The 27,767-nt window shown below is 44.7% G+C and overlaps 1 protein-coding gene across 1 annotated transcript in view; it reads left to right on the plus strand.

Annotated features, from left to right (window-relative positions):
- The first annotated feature begins 4,424 nt into the window (after positions 1 to 4,424).
- Positions 4,425 to 27,767, plus strand: part of SLC25A45 (solute carrier family 25 member 45) — a 256,040-nt gene continuing 232,697 nt past the window's right edge. Inside the window, exon 1 of the mRNA XM_086936773.1 lies at positions 4,425 to 4,506. Coding sequence (XP_086792899.1) covers positions 4,458 to 4,506 — 49 coding nt within the window. The 5' untranslated portion in view covers positions 4,425 to 4,457. The remainder of the gene's footprint in view (positions 4,507 to 27,767) is intronic.

The following is a 27,767-nucleotide window of genomic DNA, read 5'->3' on the forward strand; positions in this document are numbered from 1 at the left end:
GTCTGTTCGAGCGCGCTTTCACTATTTTACCGCATTAGAGTCAGGCACTCCGCGTTCCTCATAAGCAGGGCGTATCCTTCACCAGCAACGCAAATATCCTCGTTGTATTTGTCCCCCTCGAGTTTATAGTGGTGATAGACTCTCCAACAATCAGCAAGCGTGATGGGCCACATTCCATCACGGATACTTTGGCATAACGCACGCATTTAATGGCGCTGTATCATACATCTTTACAGCTTTTATAACCGCTCTCAACTCATCCCTCTTTCCTCTACTCTACCAGGGAATGCTCCTACTGTTTAGAAATGAAATACAATGTGTTTAGCTAAAATTAGGCTCTGTTGTAGTAGTTAAGACTAATGCTTACTACTGTGCCTTTCTCATTCATGCAATATGGTATAAATGTTTCATTACCTTGCACAATATGTCTGTATGTAATTTCTTTTGCAGGCTCTTAAAACTCGAGCGGTTTAAACACTGACCCTCGCTGTTTCCATTGAACTCCACATAATAAGTGTGAGTAGAACATTTATGTTTGTCTGTCCTTTTCCGTCCTGACGAAAGCCCCGTAGACTCCTTTGAGCCAAAGGGGGCTGAAACATGTCCACACCCTTGTAATTGAATACTTCTGGATCCCATAATCCGATCTAGGACAAGTACCCATTGGTTTTATTATAAGATCTTCACCATTTCATTAAAATTACCCTAGGTGCTGATCTCATTTTTAACAGTCTTTTTTTGATATTTTTTGATCTTTCTTTGCACAAATTTTTTTTTTTTCTCTGGCCACTGCAACCCAGACCAGAGGAGCCTCTGGTTGAGGCAGGCACCCACACTATCTATGGTACCCAATGATAACTGCCAACGAACCACAATGTAGGGGCGGAGGAACGATATATACCGCTATACCTATTCACATTGGGTCTTTTGAGGGTACCATAGTTTTTCCAACCAATGGTCTGGACTTGTTACAAGTGTCCATTTTTTCACTTGATTAACTCTCATATAATTGCATATGTCTGCACTATCAAAACCACAAATCACAGCACGTGGTAAGTTGCAGTAGTGCATCATAGGTCCTGACGAAAGCCCCTAAGGGCTGAAACATGTTGACCAAATACAATTCATGGTGAATAGTAATTTTTTACATACTATTGTCACTCTGCTTTTAACTATACCGTCTTGATGGGCGCACCCAATAAAGTGTTCTAAGACATCAAGACAGGTATTTTTAATCACTTGGATTTATTTTCTTTTCCTTTCCTTTTTTCACTATTTTGAGCACTGCAACGTGCCCCTTCAGCCTTCACACTCTCATCTTCCTCGGTTGAGGGTTCAACCGGTGGGCCCAAGTTGTGCTAGCCTCAGGATTTTCCTGTTGAAAAGCATATTGGGCACCAGCTGTCAACTTACTGACCCAGATGACGAAGTTCCACTATTGAGTGGGCTGATGGGTACACCTTCCTCTTTTTCTCTACTCATACCTCTACTTCACTCTCTGTTCTCCTGTGTCAATTTCCTCAATAACCTCTTGGTATATATGTTTTGGGACACTATATAGGTTCCAAACTTGAATACAACTAATTAAGACCCTTGGTATCTTTCGTGTGGTTTATTGTTCAGTTGGGGGACAAGATACAAGCAGGTCTCAAAATATACTTTCCCCTAGGGCCCCCCCTTGACCGTTCTGTTGTTTGTATATATAAAAATAGCCTTTGTATTACCGTAAACACATTAGATCATAATCACACAATGTACACTGTGCCAACTGGCACTGGGCAGTATCTACAGCGGATTATACACACATGACAAGGCCAATTGGCCCACTGTCAGAATAATCACAAAGGGAAATTAACAAATGTAGAACATATACTAACTGCTCTCTGGCTCGACCTAAAAAGCTTGATAAAGTCCGCCAAGGAGGCAGAGGAGAGAAACCCATGCCCTCGAGAAATAGAGAATGGGCAAATGGTGCATCCAGGAATGACAGGATCACCACATGGCAAGCACTGGCTATAGGTGGCCATCATAAATACCCTATAGAGTCCAGTCAGGACCAACAGATAAGCAGCCAGCAGCATGCACTGGATACAGGAAGCCTTCCTAAACTATCTGTTCAGGAGTGATGAGGAGGAAAAACGTAGCCACTGTTGATGTTCTTGAGTGTCCTTCACAAAAAGGAGCTACAGAGGGAAATAGTGCAGGTTGCCCTCCACTCACAACTTTTTTATCACCAAAAACCTGCTCTATATCTCAGGATTAAAATCATGGGCATTCCCCACACCTCTTATTGGTGATAATACTTCAGGTACTATCTAGATAATGCTGTACAATTGGGGTGCTCCTATCCTTATCCAAAAAAGTGTGTGAAAGGTGAGCAGGCACCTCACGGAAACACCCTCCAGCGAGCTGCTGTCGTGCTTCATCATTTCCATAAAGGCTTCCTGTATAGAAATGATGAAGCATGACAGTAGGTCTTGTTTTTAATGTGAGCAAACACACAGCAGCGAATACAATTGGAAATAGTGCCAGTGGTTGTTTAGCTCGTTTTTATAGTGCAGGAGCTACAAAAATTATTTTCCATTTCTCTTACATGAGGGGGTCAGGTTTTTCACGATTTTTGTTTCGATTAAGTTGTGCACAATTTTTCACCTACAGTATATAATTGATATGGTGTGGAGGCTGCCGATGATATTAAGTGGAGCAAACTGATGAGAACCTATCAGCAGCTCCCTGGAGGGTGTTTCCGTGAGGTGCCTCCTCACCTTCCACAATTTTTTTTGATGGTGGAGGAGAGACATTGCGTGAAGTGAGAAATACACACAGGATATTGTTTGTGGGAGATAGTCACACAAAGATGTTTTACTAAGGTCAGGAGCACCCCAAGTGTACAGCATTGTCTAGCTAGTACCTGAAGTATTATCACCAATAAGAGGTGTGGGGAATGCCCATGATTTTGTATCCTGAGATATAGAGCAGATTGATAGTGATGAATATGTTCTTGAGTGTGTCAAGGTGTGATGAAGGGTCATCTACAGGCATCTACTGGGTATAGGTAGCCAAGAGTGGCACGGTTATGATCCGGCATCCAGGCACACACACACAGAATGTGGTTTTGAAATTGACTCATTGTTTGATAAGAGTTCCAAACAGAAGCCCGTTAAACAACTACCGCATGTCGTGACTATCTCTCCTACTAAAAAGGTACATCAAGATCAATCGATATCAAAAAACCTTTAGCATGTCTGTACATACCTGTTACCCTGAAATACCACCTTTCGACAATCTGTCAACTTACACAAACACTAATAGAAAATATTGTTATATTAGGTAGCATTTATACAGCACGTTGTCTGTGGTATTGTTACGTTTTTCAGAAAATACTAGTTTGCTGACTTCAAGCCACTTCAGAGCTCAAAGTCATTGTAAGGATGAAGAAATGCAAAAGAAAATGGCTGCAGACTGCCACGGGCATTAGAGTGAGCACTGCCCAGTAGAGTGTGTCCTATCAACACAAAAGCACTCTTGAGGTACAGCGGTGGTGGCCCTTGAGGAGACTGGGTCCACCTAAGGCCAGAGCTGAGCTCTACTTGAGTAAGTTGCGTAAGACAGTTCTAACTCTCTCTACTACAGTTCCAGCTTTTGTAAAGAAGGGCCTCAGAGTGGCCTCTATGCAGCATAGGTGAAATATCAAATTACGGAGATGTATTGTGCCCATCGCCCTCTGCTTGACTAACAGACCTACACGTGCTAGCGGGAAGTGGTAGGAGATAAGAGTGAGTGAGTATGTGTTGTTGGGTGAGATGATAACTTTACCCAAGCTCAGGGGCGTAACACAGGCCATCGCAGCCCACGCGGTGCGGGGGGGGGGGGGGGGGGGGGGAGGGCGTAGCTCCAAGGGGCCCCCTCGGCACTGAACTCTGGCCTTGAGAGCTCCTGATTGAGCCCGGAGGGGGCCCCCCTAAGTACCGTGCAGGGAGGCCCCCTCACTTTTCGTTACGCCAGTGCTTAAGCTCCTGGGCTATCAGCATTGCTCTATATCACTTTCCAATCCCTATAACCTTCATCATTTTCATATCGCCAGGATTTCGACGTCCCCCAAAAGAATCCATCAAGTGATAAAGACATACATATTTACACTGTATTTACATGTTTAACCACATAACATTTTTTTCCCTTTACTTTTCAACCCAGGGGCTTTGCTCACCCCTCTCACGCCCTCCCCCTTCCCAGACACACAGTATGGATCCTGTGGTCTTTGGCAACTTCTAATTTGCATGTGGGAACAGAAGTACAGGAATGCGAATACGCGAAGGTACAATTGTTAACACTTATCCCACAGTGCTCAAAGTACACTAAACATGCCAAGATCAAAGGGCAGAAAGAGTAGGAGATAAGCTACACACATACTCTGAAGCAACCCACACAGCACTCATTAGAACAGGTAGAAGATACCAATGAAAGGAATGACTTCTGAAGACGATGAGTGTGGATGTGCAAAACCAAGTAATGATTTTCTTCGAAATGTATTGAAAAGTATGCAAATGTATGCCTTTAATGCAAAAACCGGTGTGCTAGTATCTCTTACGACTTTTTCCCATGAGGGCATAACTTGAATAAAAAAATAAGTCTCACAAGATACTGCCAGGAAACTGGGCTGACTGGAAAATATTTCTCTGTGAGACACTTTCGGCGCAAAAAAGTCTCCTGTGGGTAAAGATTACACACAACTGCATAATGCAATATTTCGAGAGTTCATACTTCTGGAAGTTTGCATGAGAGTGAACGCAGGATACCTCTGGTATGGATGTTTATTTTTATGTATGGGTATGGTTGACATGTAGTATTTGGAACGCTAACCTGTTTTGTTTAATATGGGTGTTGCTATGTCAGGGGCAGCTCCGTACCGGACTGCTGGTCTATTCTTTAATTAGACATGTGCTACTTATTCAGTCTAATGTGCACCTACTTGTTACTTTATGCATAATCTTGTGCTAGGTGTTCTTGATCCGCATTATGAGTCTACAGCATACAGTAGGTCTGCCTCTGTCAAATTGAATACTGTTCAACGATGGACGTTTTCCTAGTCTCAATGGCATACAAGCCCACGAGAGGACTTAGTCATATGGCTAATCCACTGCACCACGGTGTTGCATCTCGAGGAAGATGACTTTTCCCTACATATCCTTTAGGCTACCATCTTCCCAGGGCTCTTCCACAGAGGAGTGAGGCAAGGCGGATGTAAGTGTACACAACGCCCCCAGAGACTCATCAAGTGGCTTGTGAACATCCTAGGGCTGCTGGTACAGCCAGGAGTCTGTCTCCGATATATGGTGGCCCACATGTGGATAACCCCAACTGTAAACATTCTGAAATGACTGCCTTTCGGGTGAAGTTGACTGCCAATCTTAACAAGCATTTAACACTGGTGTTCCGTAACTTGAATCAGGATTTAGTTTGCACTTTTAAAGCGCTTATGGGAACAATGGGCGCTTCAAAACGTGGTGGCAGGAAGATGTTTCCAGACGTGAACTGCAAATATTTTTTTTTTTGGTAAAACTTCAGAATGTTGTGTCTGACACTCATCTCGGCGAGGAGTGAATGCATTAGGTGGTGGGAGGGAGTGCTTTCAGTCGATGAGGAGCTCAGAGACCCAGACAGTGTAGGGTCAGGGTGGAGCTAGCCCTCAACCATGCGCGGCTGGTAGCAGGCTCGCCAACTTTATTTCGGGCATGGGGTGGGTAAGCAGGAAACAGAGCAATGGACGGAGGAAGGAAAGAGGGTCACTAGCTGCCAGCAGCAGACTCTGCTCTGCCGAAATATTAAGATGGAAAAAACACAGCACCACCAATATCACTCAGCATTTTAAATTTAGCTGTAATCACAGTGGAAATTTGACTGTATGTTCTTTTGCATACGCATCAGAAGTGGTCAAAGTCAATTGCTGAAAATGTAACATGAAAGTGCTTGTTCTGCTGCAGCAAGCAGCAGCCATATTCAACAGCCTTCCCCGTCCACGCCCTGCCCGCTAGGGATTTTGAGGCAGCGACTCTAAAGCCCGTGGCGTGGGGAGAGACCTTCAGTGTAAAGGTAGAAGAGACCGAAAAAAAATAAAAGGCGTGCAGCTGCCATTCTGTGTGATGATGCGCGGCGAAGGGGGGCTTGGCTGGGGGCAGCCGACCGCAGGGAGGTCCCCCCCCCCCCGGGCTTTTTGGGAGGGCTGCCGGGGGGGGGGGGGGGGGGGCGTTTAGGGTTTAAAGGTAGAACATTCTAGAAGCTATTCAGCTATTTTTTGGTAGCCTTAGTAGTTTTGGCTATATAGGCCCTTGGCTCCTCCTCCCAGCCACCATTTTCGGTTTGGTGACCTGGTGGCTGGGAGGTTTTAGATTGTGAGAGAATTTTTTCAATAAGTTTAGTACTTTAGGCTAGTGTTCTTTCCGTGTATTATGGAGGATTACCGTGTATTAGAAACATTGCGTCTGCTCTCTGAGGCCGGCAGAATGGATTTGGTTGTTGGTGGGGGGGCCGGCGCGCCCCCAGCGCCAGGCCTCTGCTGGGGTGGCTGCGGTGGTTGCGGCATGCTCCTCACCGAAGAAGCGCCGAGCGGGTCAGGTGAGTGAAAGGGGCCGGTCTCGCACGAGGAAGCCGGCCCCTTCTGAGGCAGCGCGCGCTGTTTCGGGGGCTGGGGAGGGTCTTGTTGCGCCCGGTGTGCATCCGCCGGCATCTGTTGAGGCGGGGGCGTCTTTGGTGATGCGATAGCGGAGCAGTCAGCTTTCGCGTCTCGCCAGCAGACGGGGGGCGTGGAAAGTATGCATTTGAGGCCGGGCTCCAAACGGGGGGGGGGGCGGAGAGGTTCTAAGAAGCGCTCTGCCTCTGACCCTGTATCGGAGCACTTGTCTGTGCCGGTTGCGAATATTTTGAAGTGTGGGGCTCGCAGAAGGTTATTACAGTTGGGTGATGGTCAGGTTTCAGGCCAGGGGATGTTGGATTTTGTTGGGCGGAATACTGTAGAGCAATTTACAGCTGATTCCCAGCGTGTTGATGTGAGGAGTAGGAGCGGCCAGGAGATGGCTGGGGCTGGAGACCAGGGGGAGTTTGTGTTGCAAACTGGTCATGTTTTTTCTGTTCCTGATGCAAGGATTGCGCTTTACAAAAAGGAAGGGAATGTGGGTAGCCCTTTGCTGTTTTCAACTCCTGCTTCTCAGGCAGTTCCCTTATCTGTATTGGGTAGTTCCAGGGGTGAGGGTGAGTGGGCTCAAATGGGGTTTGGGGGTCCTAGTTCTGGGGCACATTTTGGAACAGATGATACGTCAGTAGGGGCAGGTGGTTCAATGTTAGGTGTTCAGAGTGATTTATAATGTTCTCCTGTTGATGCACAGCAATTGTTTCCTTGTTCTTCTTTGCATGGTGGTTTGGGACAGGTGGCGAGTTTTAGGGCTCAAGGGTTGCACGCTGCTGGTGCAGAAGGGGTTGGGGATTTTATGAGTAAAAGGGGTCCCAGCAAGTCATGTCTTTCTTTTCCAGGTGAGGGTAGGCTGGGGAAGGAAGGGCCAGCAGTTTCTAAGTCTTCTGGGACTTGGCAGAATGTGCCTGAAGTTGCTTTCGGAAATGTGGTTCCTGGTACTTTCTCTCATTATAGTAGTTGTTTTGGCCAGGTAGGTGGTTTTTCATTCAAGGGGCCTTCTAGGTCGGTTCCTTTTTGGTCAGGAGGTGTGGGTGGCCCCCAATTTGGGGCATAACACCCCGGTTTAGACATGTTTGGTCATGGGCTTGTGGATCATAGTGGGGCATGTAGGCAGGATGAGGATCAGGCAAGGTCGGAAGGGTTGTTGCGTGTAGGTGGTTCTGCGGCGGTTTCCAATACTAATTTGGATTGGAGTGATGAAGAGGACGTGGTAGGTGCTTCTCCAGTGAGGGAGGTATCTTTGACACATTTTGGTAGGGGTTTATCACTGGATAGGTTGCAGGGGAGGCCAGTTGGTACTGTGGTTTTGCAGGGGCCAGAGCTTGGGTCAGGTGTTTTGAACAGGGAACCCAGCACACTAGTCCAAACTTTTTCTTTGCAGAAGGGGGTTCAGTGCGGCAGTCCAGACTCGGTAGGGTGTGGTCCAGCCCAGCATCGCCGAGGTGAAGTGAGGAAAGCGCCTAGCGCGGCCCTTTCTGTTCCACCGAGGGAGCCCGTCGCGGTCAGCAAATGTAGGTCTGGCGCGATCTCGCTGGCCCCGCCGACTAGCAGGTCTAGGTGGTCTACCTTACCATCGGCTATGGAGCTACAGAGTCAACACACGGGGAGGTACAGGCGGGTACAGTCTGCTCCCCCACCAGGAGGATCTTCTTCTAATCAGTTTCAGAGTAATATTGTTGATAAAGGGTTGGGTAAGACCCGAAGTGTTTCTTTCCCTCCTGATTTGGAGGACGTGGTGTTGGATTATGATGACGATACTCCTGAAGAAGGTGAACTTCGTGAGGTAGATGGGGGGAGCCCTCTAACGTGTCTCGTAGTGTTTTTCAGACCCTGAAAGTATCAAGGCCTGTTCAGGAGAGACGAGAGCGCGGCCCGCCACTTAGGGCTCCTCGTGGGCGGCCTACGCTTGAGATTTCAACAACACGGGCGGACTATGGACGAGCCACTTCTCTGTTGCCATTTGAGAAGCCAGTTACAAAGGCCAAACCTTCGATGGTGTCTGTGGGGACGGCAGTGGTTGGTCTTGCTGGGGTTGTTGAAGGAAGGTTATCAAAAGGGAGGTATGTGAAAGATATTGCTGTGGGCACGGATGCAGTTGTTGAATCTGCAGGCAAAATGGAAAGTAGTACAAATACTGAGGCTGCTGGAGGCGTTAAGGAGCCTCTTGACTGCAAGGAATTGAAAATTAAGAAGTTGCCCTACATGGGTGTTACTAAACCTTTGGGTGCTCACTTAATGTTGGCTACAAAGGAGCGCATTTGGAAGGGTGAGTATGTTGAAATATTGAAACTCCTCCATCGTGAAGTACGATCTAAGGAGGGTTCCAAGGAAGAGGAATATGAGCTTGCAAAGCGTCCAAGAGTCCCGTTAACTATTGAGAATTGGACGGCAGCTTTTCTTATATATGCAAGTGTATACTGTGAAAAGATTCCAGAGCACAGCATGTCTATTTTTGAATACATGGATGTCATTCGCAAGGCGCAATTAACTGGAGGGGGTTATGCTTGGGCCCAATATGATGAGGAATTTAGGGCTAGGATGGCATGGGATCCAGAGGCTAAATGGGGCGAGTTGGATATGGATTTATGGCAGCATACAATGGGGGCTGCATCAGGGGGTAAGACAATTTTTACAGCCAGTGGCCTACCCTTGATTTACCGGCCTTTTCAGGGCAAGCCCACCCTTGGTGGGGTGGGAAGTGCGTCCAATACACAGTCAGGAAGTGGCACATGCTGGGAATTTAACAAGGGCTCATGTAATAGAGAATATTTCAAGTATAGGCATGAATGCTCCGGTTGTGGTAGACGTCACCCCTTGCTTAGATGTTGGGGTTACAACCCAGCGGGTGGCCAACAGGGGAATCAGTCACAGGCAGGAGGTTCCGGGTCCCAGCAGTTTAACGGGGTATAGGAGGTAGAGGCGCACAGGGTACTGGGCCCAAAGGCTCATACGCCAGTTAAGTGGGAGCAATTACAGCTGGCCCTTCAGGGATTTGAGGATGTAGTGGTTAAATGAAGATTGCTGGAGGGTTTTCAATTTGGTTTTCTTTTAGGCTATTTGGGACCAAGGCAGAGACTTTGGGCTGACAACTTGAAGTCAGCATATGAGCATAGTGCTGTGGTGCAAGAAAAATTGAATAAGGAGGTACTTGAAGGAAGGATGGCAGGCCCTTTTCATGATTGGCCGATCCGTGACCTCATTATTTCACCTATTGGAGTGGTCCCCAAGAAAGAGGCGGGGCAATTCAGACTTATTCAGCATTTATCATGGCCAGAGGGGTCATCTGTAAATGATTTTATTCATGCGGATGCTTCTTCAGTTTCATATTCATCAGTTGACGTGGCCATGTCACTTGTTGTGACCGCGGGCGCAGCTGCTGAGATGGCTAAATGTGACATTAAGTCGGCTTTCCGGCTGCTTCCAGTCCATCCAGATGATTGGAGTCTTCTGGGTATCCATTTTCAAGGGAAATGGTACGTGGACAAAGCATTGCCGATGGGTTGCTCCATATCATGTGCCCTTTTTGAATGTGTCAGCACCTTTTTACAGTGGCATTTTACGCACCAGTCTGGTCATGCACTGGTAACGCACTATCTAGATGATTTCTTCTTTGTTGGGTCTCCGGGCTCTGCGGAATGCCAGACAGCTTTGGACACTTTCCAAGGGCTCATGGAGACGTTGGGGGTGCCTTTGGTGCCTGAGAAAACAATGGGCCCTGCTACAATCTTGTCTTTTCTGGGGATCGAAATCGATTCAGTGGCAATGCAAGCTCGCTTGCCTGATGATAAAAAAGTGAAGATGTTAGAGTTGTTGAGTGTTATGTTAAACAAACGGAAGGTGTTTGTGAAGGAAATTCAAGTGCTATTGGGACACCTCAATTTTGCGTGCAGGGTGGTGAGAGCAGGAAGGACTTTTTGACGCAGATTAGGCAGGGCTCTGTCAGGACGGCATTTGCCTCACCACCGTGTACGTCTGTCAGCGGGTGTTAAAGAAGATTTGCGAATGTGGGAATTTTTTCTCACTTCCTTTAATGGTGTGCCTTTGGTGAGAGATGTTGATTTTCATTGGGATGTGCAAATGTTTTCTGACGCTGCTGACAGTGAGGGCTTTGGCTTATACTGGAATGGGAAATGGTGTGCGGAACGATGGCCTGAGGATTGGTTGAATGGTGGTCGGAGCATTACTTTCTTGGAGCTTTTTCCTTTGCTGGTTGCCTTGTCTCTTTGGGGGGAGGAATTGGCACACAAGAAGGTTCTTTTTCGCGTAGACAACATGGCTGTGGTAGAGATTGTGAATCAGCAGTCTGCCAGAGATGAACAGGTATTGAAACTTATGAGAGTCTTTGAACTGGGCTGCTTGAAACATGACATTAACTTTCGCGCTTTGCACATCCCTGGTGTGGACAATGACATAGCGGATGCTTTGTCTCGTTCACAGTGGGAGAGATTTCGTGGACTGGCCAGGGAGACGGATGCATCGCCGACCCCGATGCAGATACAGCTGTGGCACGTAGGCAACGTCGGGTTTTACAACTGGTGATAGGTTCTTTATCTGTGTCTACGCGTTCTGCTTATTCTTTGGCCTGGAAGGAGTTTTTGGAATCTGGAGCTTCTAGGAGTGAAGAGGTTTGGCGTCGTTCTGAAGATGTGGTTAAGTTTATTTTGGACCTCATGGACAAAGGCTTATCTAGAGTGACTATTTCAGGAAAGCTGGCGGGCATTTCATTTATGGGTAAATTGTTTTGGGGTTATTCCCGCTCTGCTGGTGAGATTGGCAGGAGAATGCTTGAGGGTTGGGTCAGGGAACAGGGGAACACTAGAAGATTGAGAGCTCCATTATCTTGGCAGACCCTGGCTCGGTTATTGGCTATTTTGCCATTTGTCTGTTCAGATGACTTTGAGCCCTGCCTCTTTTCCATGTTAATGGCTTTTATGTTTTTTGGTGCTTTTCGGGTATCTGAGTTGTTAGGTTCTAAATCCAAGAAAGGGATTTGTTGGCGAGATGTTTTTTGCTCAGAGGAGGGTGTTCATGTGTGGCTGGCTAGCTCAAAAACTGATCAGAAGAAGTTTGGTAAAGGAGTGTGGTTGGAAGCGAATTCACCTAGAGTTACATGCCCTTTGTTGTTGGCTCGTCGTTGGCATTCCTTATCGGGGGGTGGTGATGATGATCTTGTATTTTAGCATATTAATAAATCTCCTGTTACAGCTTATCAATTTCGCATGGACCTGCGTAAGGCTTTACAGCGCATTGGCCTGGATGGGGAGCTTTACGGTACACACTCTTTTAGGATTGGCGCTGCAACTGAAGCATTTAATAGAGGTTGGTCATGCAGAAGAGGCGCATGCGTCATCTTCCTTTACATGAGATTTACTGTTTTTTCTTTTTCAGGTTCAGTTGCTGGGCCCCGATCTCAAGCGGTGACAGTTTGGATTGTGGGGCACTCGTTCGTGAAGTGGGCCCGTGTTCAAGCGGCTCAAAGTTATTTTGGAGAATCATTGGGTTTCAATGTTAGAATGTTTGATATTGTTTGGAAAGGTAAAGGTGGGATGCTCTGGAGGGAACTGATTACATGCCTAAATAGCGGTGTGGTGGGGGGTTGCTGTCCGGACATATTAGTGATCCGTTTGGGGGAGAACGATCTTTGCGCAACTAAGGGTGTGGTTTTACTGCGGGCCATCAAGAAGGATTTGGAGCTTATCAAGGAGCATTGGGCTGGCTGCCATGTTTTTTGGACGGAATTGATACCCCGTCGTTTTTGGAGGGGAGCAGTGAATCCTAGGGCAGTTGATCAAGCCAGAAAGAAGGTGAATTCTGAGGTTTCTAGATTTTGCCGCCAACTTGGTTTTGGGAGAATTTCTCATAGAGAGATTCGCTTTGAGTCGGTAGAGTTCTTTAGGGATGATGGGGTACACCTGTCCAGAGTAGGTATGGATTTGTACTTGTTGGAATTACGAGAAGGGTTGGCAAGGTCTTTGACGATGCAACAGTGAACTTTGCAGGTTTTCTCTCTTTTTCTTTTCCTATTTGGGGGGCAGTAAGGGGGGGTAGTTTTCCTCGCCCCCCACCGTCCTGGGTGGCAGGGTCTAGTTGTTTCAGGGTTGTTTGTGTCAGATTTTGGTGATTTATGGTCAGGTTTGTTTATCGTCAGGAAACGATGAGTTGGACATTGGTTGACCGTTTAGATGTTTTGGGGGCGTTCGACAGGGGTGAAGGGTCAGGCATGCGATTGGTTTATGGAAGGCCTGGTATTCATAATGTTATTGGGTTTGTTGATGACGTAATGTTTTATAATGATGACATATTTTTATAATGATGATGAAATATTTTATAATAATGACGTTATATTATATGATGATGTAATGTTTTATAATGTTGTTGTAATGTTGAATTGTTGTATTGTATGGGTGGGGGAGGGCCATGAAATTGTAGGGGTGGGGGTGGGGGCGGGGATTAGGTTATTTATTTATTTAGTGAGGATTAGTTTTGGTAGGCTTTTGCCAAGGTTTATTTATTGTAATGTGCACCTGTTCCTAATAAAGCGGCCTTTTCCACTTTCAAGTCATTTGGTATGCGTTAACCCACCCCCCTCGCCCTCCCTCCCAACGCCACTAAGGATAAATAAAAATTAAAAAAAACACACAAGTCAAAACAAAAGTAGCATGCCGAAACAAATTAAATGCCCAGAAGTGACCTGATCCATGTAGCAGGGACACCGCAAATTAGTGAAGATGAAGTGCCCGCGAAAATGTGCATGCTATTGAAGCTGTGTGCATAAAATAGTACTGTTGACAGATACACATCCAAGAGTGTGAGCCCACAAGTGCAAAATCCAGTCCGTAGGGGCGAGTCAAAAGGGAGACAGGGCAGTCACCAAAAAGCCTTGCTTTCAATAGAAAGCGAAGCTTTTACATAAACTGTGACGCTTGCGAATGGAAAGCATAGGCGGAGCTTCTAGCCCACTTCTGAAGTCGACTTGACAAGAATAGATCTCACCAGAGCGGCAGTGCATGCGCTTCAATGCTAGACGAGACCTAAAAGCGAAGTAATAACACAACATATAGGTAAATAATTTCCAGTATTAAAGATATATACAAAAATAATACATTAATATTTACTGTAGTACATGTACAGGTAATTGTGATTAATTACGTACAACACAACCACAGCATACATAGGAATCATAAAGAACAGACTCCAGCAGTTCTAAACCCACAAGTTAGGTTCCCTAGACTCATGAGAGAACTAGTGAGGCTAGTGTGGCCATCTTGGATTTGGCAGTTTCCTATTACACCTAATGGGAATGAAACAGGTAAAGTGCTGTCACTTCAACAGCTTGACAAGTCAAACACCGAGGGGCTGCCCAGTGGCCTGATCCAAATGTTGAATGACCTTGGCATCAGAGCCAATAGTTGAAGGAGACTGACCAGTTGCTCCATTCTATATTTGATGCATTGCAGCTGAAACAGCACACCTGTTGTGCTTCTAATGACCAATGAGCTGTCTCAAACCCCCATATGTGTAGCTACGTAGGAATTATTATGAAATTGTTTTAAAACTAAAATATTGCTGAAACGGGGAAAGCTGTCTCTAGGCCACACCAAAAGAAAGTGATTCTATTCGCATCCACTGCCCCTCGGTCTACCCCTGTTGCAGAGTCTTAATCCAGTAAATAGTGCTTTTCGAGGTGACTCACAGGGATTTCTGTACACTCTAGGACACTATGCATACTCTCAGCCTCAAAGGCAGCAGTTCCGGCACAATCTTTAGAGTGCGGGCCCTGTCATTAATATTATATCACTCAACTCATACTCAACCCATCCCCATTCAACAGGGGGTGGAGCATTTTGGAGCCCAGGTGTAGTAGCACACTGTCATTTACAGACAACACATTTTCTTTTGAAATGACCACACATTTTGCATAGACATGCAGTTTTACTGGTAGGACTATATAGTTCTTAAACGGTAATGTGTGGAAATCCCGTTCCAGTGAATATTTATTATTAGCACATCCTCAAGTAAAGTGTCTATATTTGGTTTCATCATATTAAAATCATTATTTCCATCACACTTTGGAATTACACAACAGTGCTTTCCAAATTGCTGATATAGATTCCCAATGTTTAAATTTTGTTGGGTGTTACGAAAAAAATGGCATGCTACAGCCTTTCCTTTCGTTTCCTGAGCCCCAGCAGGACTGTCACTTAGAACACTTTTACAAAACACTCTCACTTTGTGGAGAAATAAAAGTCCACACCTGATTACGGATATGCAGCAATTTGTCGGAAGGTATAGCCTGGGATGGGGTCCTTTGTCTTTAAACGCACAGCAAATGTGACAAACTAAACAACAAGCATTTGCAATGCAAAAGGGCTTGCATTCACACGAGTTTGGGCTATTGGCATTGTAAAGGACAATGCCTTTTATTTATGTTTAGGGTTTTAAAACATAAATAAGAGGCCTTGTCATTTATAATACTAATAGCTTAAACTCCCGAAAATGCGAGACCTATTGCACTGCAATAAAGGGGCTTTTCGGCCGCTTGTTAGATTGTAAATATCAGAGGAAGAGACTGATCTGTGACATCTTCAATGTAGTGATAAATAGTGCCGTAAAGAATATGTATAAGTGTTGTAAATTACATAGACACAAAGTGTGAAGTGAGAGTTACATATGATCATGCTATAAACACTAACAAATCGCTCCAACACCTTTCGATCTGTGATTACACTGTCGCCGCTCAGGAGGAAGAGCAGGGGGGCTATTTCCTGCTGTCTCCGTGATTTCAGTGTGCAGTGTGCATTGCGTAATGTCATTGCTATTTTTGGCCTAACAAAAAACACTCCAGCTGTAGTAGGGCTTTCCCTTCACTTCCTGGTGCAGGGCAGGTTGTGCTTTATGGCAGTCATGGAGGGAGGGAGGGATGGGTCTTGGCTGCAGCTCTGGCCTCATACAGTGCCCCTGCTATTACTAGTGAGCAAGAGGTGAGGATGGGGTGGTATCAGTATTGGTGATGGTGGTATTGGTATTGGTGGTGGTGGTGGTATTGGTGGTGATAGTATTGGCGGTGATGGTGTTCATGGTGGCATTGGTGGTATTGGTGGTGGTGGTATTAATAGTGGTGGTACTGGTATTAGTGGTGGTATTGGTGGTGGGGGTATTGGTATTAGTGGTGGTGGTATTGGTGGTGGTATTGGTATTAGTGGAATTGGTGGTGGTGGTATTGCTGGTGGTATTGGTGGTGGTGGTACTGGTATTGGTGGTAGACTTGGTAATAGTGGTGGTGGTGATATTGGTGATATTGGTGATATTGGCGGTATTGGTGATAATGGTGGTGGTATTGGTGGTAGTGGTATTGGTGGTGGAATTGCTGGTGGTGGTACAGGTTTTGGTGGTGGCATTGGTGGTATTATTAGGGGTGGTATTGGTGATGGTAGTATTAGTGGTATTGGTGGTGGTGTTATTGGTGGTGGTATTGGTGGTAATGGTGGTGTATTGGTAGTGGTGGTATTGATGGTATTGGTGTTGGTTGTCTTGGTGGTGGTGGTATTGGTGGTGGTAGTATTGGTGTTGGGAGTATTGGTGGTGGTGGTATTGGTGGTGCTATTGGTGGTGGGAGTATTGGTGATGATGCTATTGGTGGTGATGGTATTGGGATTGTAATTGGTATGATGGTGGTATTAGATTTGGTGGTGATGGTATTTGTGGTGGTGGTGGTATTGGTATTGTAAGTGGTATGATGGTGCTATTGGATTTGGTGGTGGTGTTATTGGTGCTGGTGGTCATGGTGGTATTGTTTTGGTGGTATTGGTGGTATTTGTGATGTATTGGTGGAATTGGTGGTGGTATTGGTGGTGGTGGTGGTGTTGGTGGTATTGGTAGTATCAGTATTGGTCTTATTGGTGGTAGGATTGGTGGTGGTGGTCTTGGTGGTGCTGGTATTGCTGGTGCTGGTATTGGTAGTATTGGTGGTATTGGTGGTGGTATAGGAGGTGGTATTGGTGGTGGTGGTATTGGTGGTGGTGGTGATATTGGTGGTGGTGGTATTGGTGATGGTATTGGTGGTGGTGGTGGTATTGGTGGTAACTGTGGTATTGATATTAGTGGTGGTGGTATTGGTGGTGGTGCTATTGGTGGTTGTAGTGGTATTGGTGGTGGTAATGGTGGTGGTATTGATGGTAGTGGTATTGGTATTGATGATGGTATAAATTGTGGTGGTGGTATTGGTGGTGGTATTGGTCTTGGTAGTGCTGGTATTGGTGGTATTGGTGGTGGTGGTGGTGGTATTGGTAGCGGTGGTGGTGGTATTTGTGGTGGTATTGGTGGAGGTCGTGGTGGGATTGGTGGTATTAGTGGCGTTGGTGGTATTGGTGGTGGTATTGGTGTTTGTGGTATTGGTGGTGGTATTGGTGTTTGTGGTGATGGCATTGGTGGTGGTTGTATTGGTGGAGGTATTGGTATTGGTGGTGATGGTATTGGGGTAGTGGTATTGGTATTGATGGTGGTGGTATTGGTGGTGGTATTGGTATTGGTAGTGGTGGTACTGGTGGTGGGGGTATTGGTGGTGGGGGTATTGGTAGTATTGGTATTAGTGGAGGTGGTGGTAGCATTGGTGGTGGTGGTATTGGTGGTATTAGTGGTGGTGGTATTGATGTTGGGTGTGTTGGTGGTGGTATTGGTATTGGTATTGGTGGTGGTATTTGTGTTGGTGATATTGGCATTGGTGGTTGTATTGGTATTGGTGGTGGTGGTATTGGTTGTGCTATTGGTGGTGGTGGTGGTGGTATTGGTGGTGGTATTGGGGTGATGGTATTGGTAGTGGTGTTGTTGGTGATGGTGGTATTGGTATCAGTAGTGGTATTGGTGGTGGTGGTGATATTGATATTGGTGGTGGTGGTATTGATGGTGGTATTGGCAATGGTGGTGGTATTGGTGCTGGTGGTATTGGTAGCTGTGTTGGTGGTCTTGGTGGTATCGGTGGAGGCGGTGTTGGTATTGGCAGTGGTGTTGTTATTGGTGGTGGTATTGGTGGTTGGTGGTGGTATTGGTGGTGGTGGTGTTATTGGTAGGTGTGGTGTTATTGGTGGTGATGGTATTGGTGGTTGCGGTATTGGTGGTGGTGGTATTGATGGTATTGGTGGTGGTGGTATAAGTAGTGGTGGAAATGGTGATGGTATTAGAGGTGGTGGTATTATTGGTGGTGGCGGTATTGGTGGTGGTGGCTTTGGTATTTGTGGTGGTGTTGATTGTAGTGGTGGTGGTATTGGTGGTGATATTGGTGACAGGGGCATTGGTGGTATTGGTGGTGGTGGTGATGGTGGTGGTGGTATGTTAAAGCACTTATTAAGCGCAGGTACACCGACGGTTTCAAGGCGCTCAGATGAGGATCAAGGCAGTGAACGGGGAGAGAGCTTAATCAGTATATGCTTGAATGAACAACAAGATCTTCAGCTGTTTTCTGAACTGGGATAAAGAAGTCATAGACCTTATCTCAGCCGGGAGAGAATTCCAAAATTGTGGTGCTAAGACTGAGAACCTTAGTCCGCCATACTTCTTCCGTTTGGCTGATGGAACTTCCAGTAAATTCAAGTGGGAGGATCTAAGGTCTCGAGAGGGAATGTAGCAGTGGTATTGGTGGTGGTGTTGGTAGTATTGGTAGTGTTGGTGATGGTGGTATTGGTGGTGGTGGTACTGGTGGTGGTATTGGTGGTGGTGTTACTGGTGGTGGTATTGATAGTGGGGGTGGTATTGGTGATGATGGTGGTACTGGTGGTGGTTTTGGTTGTGGTGATTTTGGTATTGGTGGTTGTATTGGTATTGGTGGTGGTATATGTGGTGGTGGTATTATTGGATTTGGTGGTGGTGGTATTGGTGGTGGTGATGGGGGTGGGGGTTTTGGTTGTGGTGGTATTGGTGATGGTGGTATTAGTATTGGTGGTGATACTGGTATTTGTGGTATTGATGGTGGTGGGGGTGGTATTGATGGTGGTGGTATTGGTGTTTGAGGTGGTGGTATTGGTAGTGGTGGTGGTGGTATTGGTAGTGGTGGTGTTGGTGGTGGTAACATTGGTATTGGTGGTTGTATTGGTGGTGGTATTGGTATTGGTGGTGGTGTTGGTGGTTGTGACATCGGTGGTGGTGGTGGTGGTATTGGTAGTGGTGGTGTTGGTGGTGGTAAAATTGGTATTGGTGGTTGTATTGGTGGTGGTATTGGTATTGGTGGTGGTGGTGTTGGTGGTTGTGGCATCGGTGGTGGTGGTGTTGGTGGTGGTGTTGGCGGTAGTGGTATTGGTGGTGGTATTGGTGGTGGTGGTATTGGTGGTCATAGTATTGGTGAATTTGGTATTGGTGGTGGTGGTATTGGTGAAATTGGTATTAGTGGTGGTGGTATTGGTGTTGGTGGTGGTGATGGAGGTGTTGGTGGTGGTGATGGAGGTGGTGGTGGTGTTATCGGTATTGGTAGTGGTTTCGGTGAGGGTGATATTGGTATTGGTGGTTGTATTGGTGGTGGTGGTATTGGTATTAGTGGTGGTGGTATTGGGGGTGGTGATAGTATTGGTGGTAGTAGTTTGGTGGTGGTGGTATTGGTGGTGGCATTGACGGTGGTGGTGGTATTGGTGGTGGTGATGATATTGGTGGTTACACTGTGGTGGTGGTGGTATTGGTGGCATTAGTGGTGGTATTGGTGGTGTTATTGGTGGTGGAGGTGGTATTGGTGGGGGTATTGGTGGTATTGATGTTGGTGGCAAAGGTAGTGGTAGTATTGATGGTGGTGGTATTGGTGGTGATGGTGCTATTGGTGTTGGTATTTGTGGTGTTTATATTAGTGGTGGTGAAATTGGTGGTGGTGGTTTTATTGGTGTGGTGGTGGCATTGGTGGCGGCGGTGGTATTGGTGGTGGTATTGATGTTGGTGGTGGTATTGGTGGTGGTAGTGGTGGTATTGGTGGTGGTATTGGTCATGGTGGTATTGGCAGTTGTGGTGATATTGTTGGTGGTATTGGTGTTGGTGGTATTGGTGGTGGTATTGATGGTGGTGGTGGTATTAGTGGTGGTGGTATTGGTGGTGGTGGTATTGGCGGTGGCAGTAGTGATGGTGCTATGAGTTTGGTGGTGGTGGTATTGGTGGTGGTGACACTGTGGTGGTGGTATTGGTGGTATTGATGTTGGTGGCATAGGTGGTGGTACTGGTATTGGTGGTGGTGGTATTGTAGTGTAGTTCCTATTTTCCCTAAAGGCCCTGCGCATTGGAATAACATAAACAGCAGTTTGGACGTAGAAGTGCGGTCTTCCAGGTCTCTACTGACTATGCCAAACTTAATTGGGTTTGTTACCAACTAGCTCAGAGGTCACTGGAAACTTTCTTGACTGAATAGGAAGTGATCAGCTTCCCTGGCACAGAAAAGAAGGGATTCAGTTTTCCAACAACCGCATAAACATGACAACTTTGCTCCTTAGAATAAGAGTCAATCTCTAGAGTCATGTGAAACAATAGACAGTTATTTTACTCAGTCAGTTGTGCAGATTACTTTCACCAAGATGCAGAGAATAGAGAGACGGGCGTTTTAAATAAAAGGTATTATTTTATTGAACATTCTTTCTTCTCATGCAAGAGAAATGAATTGCCACAATTGCAAGACTTGTTATTATAAAAAGTGCGTACAGTAAAATGAGGATTGCGAAATAATATTGTAAAAGCATTGATATGGTTTCTTAGCCATACAATGGTTAAAATGAATAAAATATATACATTCATATATACATTTAGCTAACGTACTCAACTGGTGCTTCTAACTACACCTACCCCAGTGTACCTGACCTAAGCCTAATACTTGGGAGGGAGTAAGTAAGTAGTAGTTTAAGTTAAGTTGGTTTTGCCAAGGTTTGCTTCAAGAATTCTCTCCAAGGGTTTAATCAACACCATACCTCTGGAATAGAATGTTGGAGGTCTTGTATCTCCTTTCAGGACTCGATATCCCAGTCACTCGCAAGAGTAAGCTGGAAACGCCGGAGCTGGATTTTCTCGGCAAGAAAAAAGACAGCGTCTTTCTCAGCGCATCAAGGAGGAGGAGGGGCAGCGTCCGTGGGCTGCTTGCATCTGCTGGGCTCTGCAAGGGACAGCTGTTCTGCTCCTGCATTCACCACACCATCGTTGTCGTCGTGCTTGCTTAAGGCAACGTTGGTAATATTTATACCTGAAAGGTGGCTTGTTTGACATAAGTTTTTGGACATAAGACGTCAATAAAGATGTCACTAGGAAGTGATCGTCCTTTCAGTGCTCATTAGAGTTCTATTACTAATCAAAACATAGCCCGCAGGTTGCTGGGTTTTATCTTGTTGAAGAACTCGGAGTGTAATCTAGGAATCTAAGATAGTGGCTTCTGCTGTGTCATGTACTGTAATGAGCTGCAGAGGCGAGTTTCTGAAATATGGCTGAAATATGGCTCTGATCGTTTATGCCATTATAGGGGTATGAATGGATTATAGCCGTATAGGGGCATAAGGTCAAAGTATTGATCGGGGTCCTAGATTAGAACACGACACCCACTCCACGAATTTATGCCCATCAAATTACTAAAAACTAAAGCAATAAGATGCATGTGTAACATTACCCACCCCAAAATACATATTTGCATTTGAAATGGCGTATTTGAAAATACATGAAAATATTGGTACTGTACGTCTTTAAGCATAGAAATCATTCAAAAATTATAGCATATGTAATCAGTGAACGATTTTGCGAAAAAAATCACACATGAAATATCTTTATACAGAAAAGAAGGGCGAGATTATTTCATCACATATAAATGCAATTGCTGTAACATGTGCTAGAGGCTGATGTAAAGTTATTATGTCTCTAGATCTACCTAAAAATAGAAGTTCTGTTCTTTATGAATAGTTCTACTTTAACTAAAGGTTTTCGTGCCAGAAAAAAGGTAAATATTTTGAAAAAATGTTCAAACCAAAAAAACATTTTTTCATGGTGAACGGGGGAATAGAATTCCAACGCTTTTCAATAGTTTTTGTTGATCAAAACTGAAGGCCGAATTCAGAGTTCATGGGAATGCTGTGTGTCGGAATGCTTTTCAAAAATGATTGTTTCTGTTCAGGGGAGAACATCATATCAGACAGGCTGTCAAAGAATTGGTCTACAAAATCAGGTGACAGTTCGACCAAGTTCAATAATGCTGTAACTTGGCAGGTGTGAGAATGATTGCTATCATCGGTGTCTGGATCAGCAATGCTCACAGAAGGTCGTACCTGGGTGATGTTGCTTTTATTTCTCGCTCCACTGTCACCACCTAGTCGTAGCACAGGAGTCTCAACGAATGCCGTCATCAGGATTGGTAGCCGCTGGGGACAACACAATGCGTGAGCCGTTACAGGACTTAGCAAAGTATCAATATCCATTCGTACTGCTGATGGAAGTGCAAGACAGGTGTCCAACACGCATTCATCTCTGCATAGCATACATCGAAGCACAAGTAAGATGCAGGTCTGCCATATAGGTCTGAATGAAAGAAACCAGGTCATGTTCAGATCTCTCAGCCTGGCCAATCCAAGGACTCTAGTTATTCGGTCCCGGTAGCGTATTGCTAGGATCGTTTCTTCCATCCCTGCCAGAGTCATGTCTGTATTTTGGCTTGCCATATCGGAGCAGGATTGTCAAAAATAAAATGCCTGCTACAAGTCCCAAAATCAGGGGTATGCCGCCAAAGACTTAATGGACAAAATTGGGAATGATTCCCAGAATTGCTTTGAACGGTGTTAACAGTCCCGAAAAAATGGTCTTAAATACGCCTGGGATGCCTATGGCATTTGACATATTTAGAATTTGGCTAAGCATTTCTGTGAAATTCACGGGGCAATTTGTTGATAAAAGGTCATGAATCTCCGATGCTGTCCTTGCAACTTGGAGATCATACGTCTCTTTTGATGACGTGATGGGCACTGTTGTCTGCAAAAGCACAGACTTCATTCTGCTTAAAGTATCAATTCGTATAGAAGAGACATTCAAAAGGGGCCATATGGGAGTCTCGGAGTCTCCAGGGCCGTTTGGAAACAATGGTTGCATACAGCATTTGACCATGGAAGTTACTTGTACGAGATATGCTTTCCCTGGCAAAAGGCCACAACAGCTGCGATCCGTTATTAGAATGTAACTCCCGTTAGCAAGTTGTCTAAAGAAGGGCTCTATCTGCATTACAGGTGTGACATGTTGGTGGTATGAAAGGTTGTTTGAATTTCCTTCACAGGCCCCGTGTAAATTAATACCTTGGCACAAAAGTATACCGCTTAGTGAATGTTTGCAGTTTTCACCACTAAGAAATACATTTTTGTTGCTGTCACTATAGCATGTGTGTGTATATGGTAATTTCCATGCTGACTTAATGTACCCTTTACCCAAACGTTCATACTGGCCAGTCGGTATGTATTCAAGGCAATTTTTAAATCGGAAAGTTGTTATCGGAATTGTGATAATCCCGTGTATTATCCATTAAATGACAGGACTTTCTGACATTGTCAATGGTAATCTCCCAAGTTTTTCAATGCTCAGGATTGTATAGTCTGCTCCTTTCTGTGCCAAGCTGATTTGTTTATCAGTAAGGTTAAATATGGAAAACAATGACGCTGTGTTGATTAAACGCCATGGCACATAGCCTGAACGAAGATTTTGCAGTGTCCAGCCTAACTGTACAATAGACCGCAATTGTGACTGGCCATGCTGTAACATTAGCAAGTCTTTGTCTATTATATCTATGGCAGATGATACAATACTGTCCAGTGAATATATTCTGGAGGACAGAGTCTTTAACCCATTGTCCACAACAGAAAGTGATTTTTCCAAATTAATACGATCAATTTCTCGTATTTTGTCAGCTGTTTCAATTTGTGTTACTTTCCAAGCCTCGTTGTAAGCCGCATATATACTGGTCGCTAGGAAACGTTTTTGACGCTGTTTGTGTGGTACCAGAATGAAATCGCGCAAATCAGCACCATCTTTAAGTAAAGATAAGTGTTGCTTAATTTCTGCCAGTGTGGATGATTCTAGCCATTCAAGGCACAGCTTCCCTACACTGTATGCTGTTACTATCCCTGGATGTTGTCTCTGGGAGTATCTAGGGTCTGCTCTGGTCATTGTTATCCCCTGTGTTTTGTTCAGGAATCTATCTTGACAGTTATTCGTGTCAGTAGGCCAGATTAACCACTTTTTCCAATCAGGATGTGTTCTGTTTAGATGTAAAATATTTGATAGGTCTATTTCAATATCTGTAGTTGCATTATCAGGTATTGGCTTTGAAATAGATGGTTTATTAAGGTCTTTAATCTTAGCTAGACCAAGACAGGTTGTTTGGTGAATTGTGTCATTTAAGAACATTATTTGTTCTGGGATCATGCAGGCTCGAAATAATGCTTCTAGGCCTTGTACCTGCCAATCTTTTGTACCCCAGATGGTCTTTGTTTCAATGTTATTTTTCCAAAAATCAAAACCAAATGTCATCATTTTTTCATAAAATGCTTCTGAATATATCAATTTAGTATTTGTCAGCATTGTTTTCAATCCTATTTTATCCAACAGTTTATAATAAAACGTTTCTGCATCACTTGTGTTAAACCCTGAGAAGTACTGGAATTTCTCAAAGAATGTTTGCGAACTACTTTTAGGTGGAGTAGCACAATGTTCCCATTGGTTATATTTAAAAGCATTTCTAGGTTGTGCAGATTTATGTAAATAATGGTCACCGTAATGTGAGAAGCAGTACATCTGTTCATAATTAGATGAACCTTGTAAATAATCATGTTCTGTAAATCTCGCTGACAACACTAAATCAGACATCATATTATTGATACTTTCAAAATCCCAATCATCAGAAAATGTACTTGGTTTTACAAAGTCACTTAAGGAAACCTTGAACTGGCGAGGATATTTCAGGATTTCGACCGGACCATATATTTCATAGTCAGTTTTGTCCCATACTACCCTCCCCCCCCCCCCTTCCCCCCGGGTATTGGAATGGCTGTGACATTTACTGTTGATGGTTCTCTTTTCTTCACGTGGGATGATCTGTGTGGTTTGAGGACTAAGTTGATGTTCTGACTTGCTGTGTCCATTGAACTGTATTTTCCCTCAATGAATTTTCCCAAACAAAGTACCATGATGAGCCAAAGCAGGAGGAAAAATACACCTAGTCCAAACCAGAACTCTAACCATGGAGAAATAAGGTAAATTTCCTTGAGTTGATGAAAGAGTTCAGTTGCTTTTTCTTTAAAAGTCTTTGTTTCTGGCGTCACTTCAGGGTCGCTTTGATCTTCAGAAAAGTTATCGAAGTTGATGAAGTATCCAGAGGCAGTTCTGTCAATTGTTGGAATTGTTTTCTCAATTTGTCTTTCGGTAGCACATTCTAATGCCACATCATTGTAGACTGGTGTTTCTTGACGAACTGATTCAACCTGTGTTTCAAGAGGCACGAGTTCCATGGCATTATTGCATAGTCCCTCTCTGTGCACTGCAGGTTTATCAAATGTGATTAGTCTTTCAGTTTGAACCTCTTGGATTGTTGCAAATTTGGGTATTCTGTTGTTTCTCGGGAGTCCACTGGACCTACTGTTGATTATAGGCCACATGCTTGTGGTTTTACCAGGTCGATTGATACAACTCTGTTCTCCTTTTTACCAGCAAGGGGCGGCAGTACTACTGATCTTGTTCCGTTGATTGCCAAGCCAGGTACTGCTTTTCTGTAAGAAGGCCCAAATTCCTTCTTCACTGCTGTTTTTTCTCTGACTAGATCCCTAATCTTTGGAATCCAGACAGGTCTTGCTGGGGCTGGAGGTGCCTCTTCAGTGGTAGTTGGTTGTTGCTTTAACTTTATGTTGCTTAAGGATTTTCTTGTTTCATTCAAGTCCTGTAAAACAGCCAAACGATCTTTGATGTTAAAGTCTTTATTCTTATCTTCTACCACTGATACCTGACTATCTAAGTCCTGAATGTGCATTCTAGTTCTGAACAATAGTTCGTATGGGCTGAAAACTTTTAGAGAATTTCTTGGCAAATTGTTTAGACTAAGTTGGACACTTATTAAATGTTTGACCCACCCATCACCCGAACCTAATACCTTTGCTGTTATAGATTGCTTTATGTCCCGGTTTTTTCTTTCCACTACACTGTTCCCTTCGGGGTGTGATGGACAAGAGTATCGCAACCCAATGCCCATACCGGCCATGGCCTCCTTATAAGCTCGAGAGCTGAAAGCAGGACCCTGGTCAGAATGGAACATGGCAATTGCGTATGTGCCGATAAAGACTCGCAGATCTTTTATAACAGTTTTAGCGTCAGCCGAGCGCTGGGGCCACATTTTTTAAGTGAATTTAGTCTTAAATAACATACATTGGGACGCATTTCTCTTTTTGATTATGCATATAGAGCGCCTTATGCTTTCTATTAGGGTTCCTGACACTACGCTGGCCGGTTCTCCACTGCAATCTCTGTTGCAGTCTTCACAATTTTTTGCAAAATAATGAATATCTACGCTCATTCCTGGCCACCAGTACTCTGATTGTAATTCTTTCAGAGAGTCCCTGATTGTTTGGTGTCTCAGACCCAACCCCATATGTGCTTCCTGTATGGGGAAACTTCTCCCGTTCATGTTTGGAATTACCCTATCCCCCACTCCAGGGATTCAAGCAAAAGGAACGGAGTTTGCATCAATTACGTATGCATAATTGAGTGGATAGTTCACGGGTAGTGCTGCAAAGCTGCCCTTTGAGGAAGTTTTTACTGCCAGCATGGTTTCCCCGTCTATGTATTTTTCTGAACGCTTTTTTGTGGCTACGGAAGCCGGTTTAGTTGCTTCCACTGTGGCTGTATTAGCCAATGAATTCCCTGCAACGTGAATGCCATCACGTTGATGACTCAGAGTGTGTATCTCGTGAGTCTTTTGTAGTTCTTTCTGTAAAAGAACTACCTGTTTCCAAAGCATTTTATGCTTGATTGTGGCACCTGTGTCATCTTTGTAATCATTTTGAACCCAGCTCTGTGACTTGTTGTTGTAAGAGTTGACGCAAAAATGCGAATCGCACACGATTAGTGTTGGGAATTCACGTTCGGCATTTTCAAGCGCCATCGTTAAAGATCTGATTTCAGATCGCTGAGCCAAACAGTTTCTCACTGATTCAGTTTTTGTTATTTTCGGTCTGAATTTACCGCACAGCCAGCGACCTTTAACAATCGCGCAGGCTGCATCGTAGGATTTGTTTTCTACATTGTAGTGCTGTACAAATCTGTCTGTATATATTATACAAGAGTATTGTTGGAGAGGCAGAATTTCGATTGGTAGAGGATTTTCTTGTTCATATTTTAAATCATTCAGTTTTTCGAATTGCGGAGCAAAATAGTATTTCACGTCGGCCGCAGCAAGAGAATTTTCCCACTGTATCCATTTCGGATCCAGTGACACTGTAGGCAGGTTTACTGGGCTGAATAGCGCCTCGAAGGCGGATTCCGCTGTAAGGACATTGATCCTTTTGCCGTGTGCTAGTTCTCGTTCATTAGCTATTGCTGTTAGTACTGCTTTCACAGTATTTTCTGTGAGACTGAATGTTTTTTCTGCTTGTGTGTACAAGTGAGATTTGTAAGCTATTGGTACCTTTTCTCCCTCATTAGAGGTCAGGTACGTGAATCCGCATCTTCCTGGGATGACTCGGATTACAAGGTTGCGTGTATTGTCACGTGTATCTAATTTTGTTTTTGCTAACATGTCTGTTTGCAGTGATCTCAACATTTCTGTGTGTTTTTGAGTCCAATTGATTGGTTTAAAATCAGGTTTAATTAGTTCGTAGAGAGGTTTAACCCTCTCCGCATAATTTAGAATGTAAGTTCTTCCGAAATTCAGGAAACCTAGAATCGATTGTAAGTTCTTCCGCGTTTTAGGTGCTTGGAGTATAGCGCACTTCTCTAAGAAGTTGTCCGCTAGCGTTTTTCCTTCACTTGATAATTCGTATCCTAAAAATAATACTGTCAGATGGGCAATTCGAGACTTTTTAAAGTTGAATTTGTAACCCTCTGCTGCGAACCCAAGTATTATGGT

This window comes from Lissotriton vulgaris, chromosome 9 (genome assembly GCF_964263255.1).
Source record: "Lissotriton vulgaris chromosome 9, aLisVul1.2, whole genome shotgun sequence".
In the NCBI taxonomy this organism is placed as follows: Eukaryota; Metazoa; Chordata; class Amphibia; order Caudata; family Salamandridae; genus Lissotriton; species Lissotriton vulgaris.